General features: G+C 45.6%; 1 protein-coding gene across 1 annotated transcript; it reads left to right on the forward strand.

The window, feature by feature from the left end:
• The first annotated feature begins 1,358 nt into the window (after window positions 1-1,358).
• ETFRF1 (electron transfer flavoprotein regulatory factor 1) lies at window positions 1,359-1,721 on the forward strand. The gene is made up of 2 exons (XM_074168614.1): window positions 1,359-1,403; window positions 1,506-1,721. Exons 1-2 carry the CDS (start codon window positions 1,359-1,361, stop codon window positions 1,719-1,721), a joined length of 261 nt encoding a protein of 86 aa, XP_074024715.1.
• Window positions 1,722-6,022: the final 4,301 nt, after the last annotated feature.

The following is a 6,022-nucleotide window of genomic DNA, read 5'->3' on the forward strand; positions in this document are numbered from 1 at the left end:
CTTTGAGCAACCTGGTCCAGTGAAAGACACCCCTGCCCAGGGCACAAGGTTGGACTAGATGATCTCTAAAGGTCCCTTTCAACCCAAACCACCCTGATACTCCCTGTGGGGTGGAGAAGAGGGGGAGGAAGGAGCAGAGAGAAGGAGAAGACAGGCTGTGCCGGGGAATGCAAAGCAGTTTGTCACGGTAGAGAGATTCTGACAGAAAAAATTTTTAGTTACCTCTAAGCTGTGTTTCCGGCTAAGCAGCCATAGAACAAGCCACAGAGACTTGGGGGGGGGGGTGTGGTGTGGTGGTGTTTGCAGCAAAGCTAACATGCCCTTCAGGTGATTTTTCAGAGCCTTCAATCTTTTTTTTTTTTTTTTTTGCCCATATACCGGTTCTTCAGTAGCCCTCGTGGAATACCTCAGCCCAACCCTCGCCCACTTCACCGCCCAGCCGGCCTCCCGAGGCGCCCGTCACCGCTCCTCTTGCCGGCCCCCGAAGCCCTGCGACTACACCGGCACCAACAAATAGTTGGTGTGCCTCCGCCCGGGCACAGCCGGTCACCCGGGCCCCGACCCACCGCGTTGCGGGCCCCCCGAAGGAGCCGCTGTACCGGGAGGGAGACGCCCCGGGCCTCCCCCCGCCGCCGCCGCCGCGCTCTCACCATGGCGCCGCCGCGTTGCCAAGGCGACCAGGCCACGTGCCTCCCCCCCGCCAATGGCGTCCTTCCTCCCGCCGCCCCGCCCCCCGGCCGGCCGGGAGAAGGGCCGTGCTTCCCTTTACGGCTTTGCCGTAAAGCGGCGCCGCCGGGGATCAGGGCGCGGCGGGAGCCGGTGAGAGATTGACCTTCCCCTTCCCCTTCTTCCCCCCCGGCCCCGCGGGGAACGGGACGGTCGGGTCGGGGGACGCGGGGGTCTGCGTGACCGAGCGGCGCGGGGTCCGGGGCAGGGCCACGGCGCCGGCCCCCCGAGGCAAAGCGAGGGGGAGGTGGCGGCCCGAGGGGCCCGGTTCTCCCCCTCAGGCGCCAGCTGAGGGAGCTGGGCCGGGCTCCAGCCGCTTTTATTTACACGAATAAAAATCGGTTTATCCCGTTAGCTAACGCATTACTTGGCTTTCGCGTTACCTTTTGCCGGTACGCACTGGCCTCGGTCGATTCGTGACGCGGCAGAGAAAAGGAGGCAGAAACACAAACGAGAAGCAGATTAAAGGGACAGAGAACCCAAAAAGGGCCGCAGGGAGGTGCAGGAGTCTGGTTGGAAACCTGTGGTGGATGAGGCTGGGATTTACTGACGTCAAACTGATTATTCTTCAGGTTAAAAAAAAAAAAAAAAAGTAAATCAGAGGAGAATAAAGAGTTCACTGAAATGTGAAAATGGCCAGTTCTCTAAGAGGTGAAGTGTTGAATCTATACAAAAATGTAAGTGTCTTAAATGCCACGAGCACTTTCCTTAACCGCAGAAAGCCTTTTTACTGCACACTCGATCGATAAAAAAAATTCTTTTTTTTTTTTTTCTTCAAGCTGCTGTACCTTGGAAGGGAATATCCCAAAGGAGCAGACTACTTTAGAAGCCGTTTGAAAGCAGCTTTTCTAAAAAATAAAGATGTGAAAGATCCTGAAAAAATTAAGCAACTAATTGCACGAGGAGAATTTGTAATAAAAGAGTTGGAGGCTTTGTACTTTCTCAGAAAATACAGAGCTCTGAAACAGCGATACTACAGCGACGACAATAAATAACTGGTATTAATGACTTTGCATGTAACGCTACAAATCCATAAAAATGAAACAATAAAAGAGCTGTAACCTCAGAAGAAATGAAACGTAAATCCTTCCACCCCACCTAAAGTACAAATTAGGACTTTGCTTCCCCTGAAGTTCCCGCTTGAAGGGTTTGGGGGTTGTATTGTATGGGTGATAAGTTTTCCCTCAACTACTTTTGACCTCCTTGAACTAAAGCTTTGTGTGCGAGACGGTTTTGCAGGAAATAGTGGCAATTTAATTCCGTTCTTGCTCGGCTTGGATGTGCATGGTGAACAGATGGCTCTCCTTACCCGGGAGCCGTGTGTTGGAATGCCCATTTGAAGCGCTACGCTTGTTACGTAGGAGACTAATCCGATTTTTAGTCTTTCACGCTCCATGATTTATTTCCACTGTTAAAGGAGCACCTTCTCAAAAGTAAAATAAATTCTTAAAGATTTTAACTACACCTATTTAACATGCAAGAGTCACGCTGGCAGAGGTGCCATCTTACTGCGTTAGGAAGAAGACTACGGGGTCGGGAAGGGGGTGAATTTGAACAGTAGTGGTTGTAGCGCTCAGACCCTGAAGACAATTCCTGCTGCTACTGATTTCTGGTGTTGTGTAACTGCTGTAGCAGGAATATAGAACTCGATCCTTTCCCCTGGAGGAGAAGTTTGACCGTGGATGTTTGCTCCCTGGCTAACTCGGTAGACCTTGGCTCAACTAGCACAAACCTGTACTCGGTACATAGTAGGGTTGGTTGGTGTTCCCACTCTCCCCCACCCCAAGAACTACATGACACTGGAGAGAGAACATAGATTCATAGATTGGTCCAGGCCGGAAGGGACCTCCAAAGGTCATCTAGTCCGACCTCCCCGCAGTCAGCAGGGACACCCCCAACTAGACCAGGTTGCCCAGGGCCTCGTCGAGCTTCACCTTGAATATCTCCAGGGAAGGGGCCTCAACCACCTCCCTGGGCAACCTCTTCCAGTGTTCCACCACCCTCATGGTAAAGAACTTTTTCCTAATATCCAATCTAAATCTCCCCTTCTCCAACTTAAAACCATTGCCCCTCGTCCTGTCACTGCAGGCCTTTGTAAACAGACCCTCCCCAGCCTTCCTGTAGCCCCCCTCAGGTACTGGAAGGCCGCTATGAGGTCTCCCCGGAGCCTCCTCTTCTCCAGGCTGAACAACCCCAGCTCCCTCAGTCTGTCCTCATAGGAGAGGTGCTCCAGCCCCCTGATCATTTTGGTGGCCCTCCTCTGGACCCACTCCATCAGGTCCATGTCCTTTCTCTATTGAGGGCTCCAGACCTGCACACAGTACTCCAGGTGAGGTCTCACCAGAGCAGAGTAAAGTGGCAGAATCACCTCTCTGGATCTGCTGGCAACACTTCTTTTGATGCAGCCCAGGATGTGATTGGCCTTCTGGGCTGCGAGAGCACATTGCCTGCTCATGTCCAGCTTCTCGTCCATCAGCACCCCCAAGTCCCTTTCCTCAGGGCTGCTTTCTAATACCTCATCCCCCAGGCTGTATTGATACTGAGGATTGTTTCTTCTCAGGTGCAGAACCCTGCACTTGCTTTTGTTGAACCTCATGAGGTTCAACTGGGCCCACCTCTCCACCCTGTCCAGGTCATAAATTATATTCAATATAATAATTATATAAAATAATATAATATTATAATATTATAAATAATAACATAAATAATCTTTGCAATGTAAGTAATCACTGCAGTAGAACTGTTGGTAATAGCAAGTCTTCACACGTGTAAATTCCAGATCGGAATTTTAAAAAAAAAAAAAAAAAAAACACACCAGATGGCAAATTAGACATTAGACTACCTTGTGATGAAGCGTACGTGCTTCAGTTTCTACCACCACACCGAGGTGAGGAACAGTCCTTCCACAGCAGCTTAACTCCTCTACAACACGTTGCAGTTAAACCTGTTCTGAACAAATACCTCTGTATTTGTACAAAAATCTAACCTGCCCTTCATTAACTGATGAAAGATTATCCAGACATGGTAACAGAGGGTCAAAGCCTAAGTTTATGTAACAGTAGCAGTTTCGCCCTTTTTTCCCCCCTACAGGACACAATCAATACTAAATAATGTCCTTCATGTTTTCTGCAAGTTTAGGGAAGGCACTTGATAGAAGACAACGAGCGTGCGCCTGGGAATGAACACAGCATAGCTACGTGGAGTATTTTAAACTCATAGACTAATTCACATCGAGTCAGCTTTTAAGGCTAATGAAAACAGGGTCTGCAGGGCATGACCGAAGGCGGTACAGCCCAAGCAGCAGCCAACAGTGAGCGAGACACACGGTTCGTCCAAGTGGGGTGGTACCCCCTTCTCTTCACTGGACGGGAACACCCGTGGGCAAGGACCACAGCTCTGCGACAGGCAGTGAGAAGTACGAGAAATGACCTGAGAGTAACTGCCTAACACATGCAATTCGGGATACTCCGTTACAGAGATGAGGCACTGAAACTCTTGCACAGAAAGAGCAAACCGGGACAGCAACTCACAATAACTATTTTTTATTACATTACAATAAATAGGAGCAGTACAGTTTGACAAAAAAAAAAAAAAGACAAATTCCAGATCACCTCACAGCACATACTCCTAAAAACATTAAAAATTTTAAAACAAACAGTGGTCTTTTTTTTTTTTTCTTTTTTTAACTTAATGTCTGGTATGACCAACATTCCTAGGTTACGCAACCAAATGATGGAAAAACTGGATCACACTGCATATGTTCCACATCAAATAAAGCACAATGTACAAAATGTGCATGTTTCAGTTTACACTATACAAAAATAGTTAAAATACATTCCAGGTAAACATATTACATTAAGAAGTCATTCTAGTAAGAAGTTGGCACTCAAGAGGAAAAAGCAGAAGTATTTTCAACATGAAAACACAAGACAGTGGAATAAAGAAATGTTAGGAAAGATTTACCATCTATGTAGCTTTATGTAAACTTGAGACAAAATGATTTCTTTACAGTTTGATGGTCTTTGAAGGTAATCATTGTATTGCTTCATAGTATAGACAAGAGCAGAAGAGGGTGTGTCAGTATCTCCCCATTCCAGAGATCCTGTTACTGCCACAAAAATGAAACACTGAAACTTAAATTTTTAAAGTTAGAAAAAATTTTAGGGCAATGACAATGGTCAAAAGAATTAAACTTCAGTTTTGAGAAAACCAATGATAAAGTTGTTTACCAGAGTTACATAAAGCTACTATAAGAAGGTGTTACTCCCTGACACATGGCAATTTAATGTATTAAAGCGGTAAGCGATTCACATGTTCATTTAGTAGTTGCTATCGGAACAAATAGCATCCAGGTATGTTCTTTGAAAGCATCTCAAATAGGGAAAGACAGAATTATGAGATCAACTTGTGCAAGCTGCAATCCAACATGCTTCACCAAATCTCAACAAATATTAAGACAAAACTGCACAACAGTGGCAAGGATGTGTATTTTTCTTTAAAAAAAAAAGTAAATAAGGGCTAATCTAAACAGATTTTGTACCAATTTAATTAGATTGGTAGCTACAGATCACATTTACTGGAAAAAAATAAACCAACCTATTTTTTTTTACATATATAGCTTTATATTACAGCTATATAAATCCACATTTGATTATGACATTTCAGATAAATTTCTCCTAACAGTTTTTAGTTAAATTAACAGAAGAATTTTAGACCAGCCCTAATTTTACATGCAGTGTGACTCAGTTACCAAAAAAATCTTAAAGTAATTTTAAGATTACTTCCATTTCCTCAAGGTATACTATCCACTTTTGCTACATTCTTCATATATAATCAAGAGTGTCTAAAATGTGCAAATAATTAACTGTCTCCAAAATGTTTTAACCTTGGAAGCTGTAAAATATTTTGCAACATGAAGAATCGGTTCTTACTCCTTATTGGTCCTTACAATATAACATTAGGTTCTCCTATTACTGTTTTTCAGAATATTCCATAATGTAAAGTATATTTCACATCAAAGCTGAAAGGAGGACGGGGCGGAGGGGCTGGGTTTTGGTGGAGGATGGGGCTGGGGGGCGCAGGCAGAGGGAGGTTGTATTTCTCTCAGTCACACTGAAATCAAAGAAGACGCAGCAATCCGGGCAGCGTGCGTCCCCCGCCAGCTCCGCAGCTCTCTACCTACCAGAGTCACTACAGGCTTGGGTTTTTTTGTAGAAGCGAAAGAATTACTTTTCTCATGCAGTTGCACCTTTTGACACGATATAAACGATCCAAGTTACACAGAAAATTGAACTGC

This window comes from Numenius arquata, chromosome 2 (genome assembly GCF_964106895.1).
Source record: "Numenius arquata chromosome 2, bNumArq3.hap1.1, whole genome shotgun sequence".
Taxonomy (NCBI): Eukaryota; Metazoa; Chordata; class Aves; order Charadriiformes; family Scolopacidae; genus Numenius; species Numenius arquata.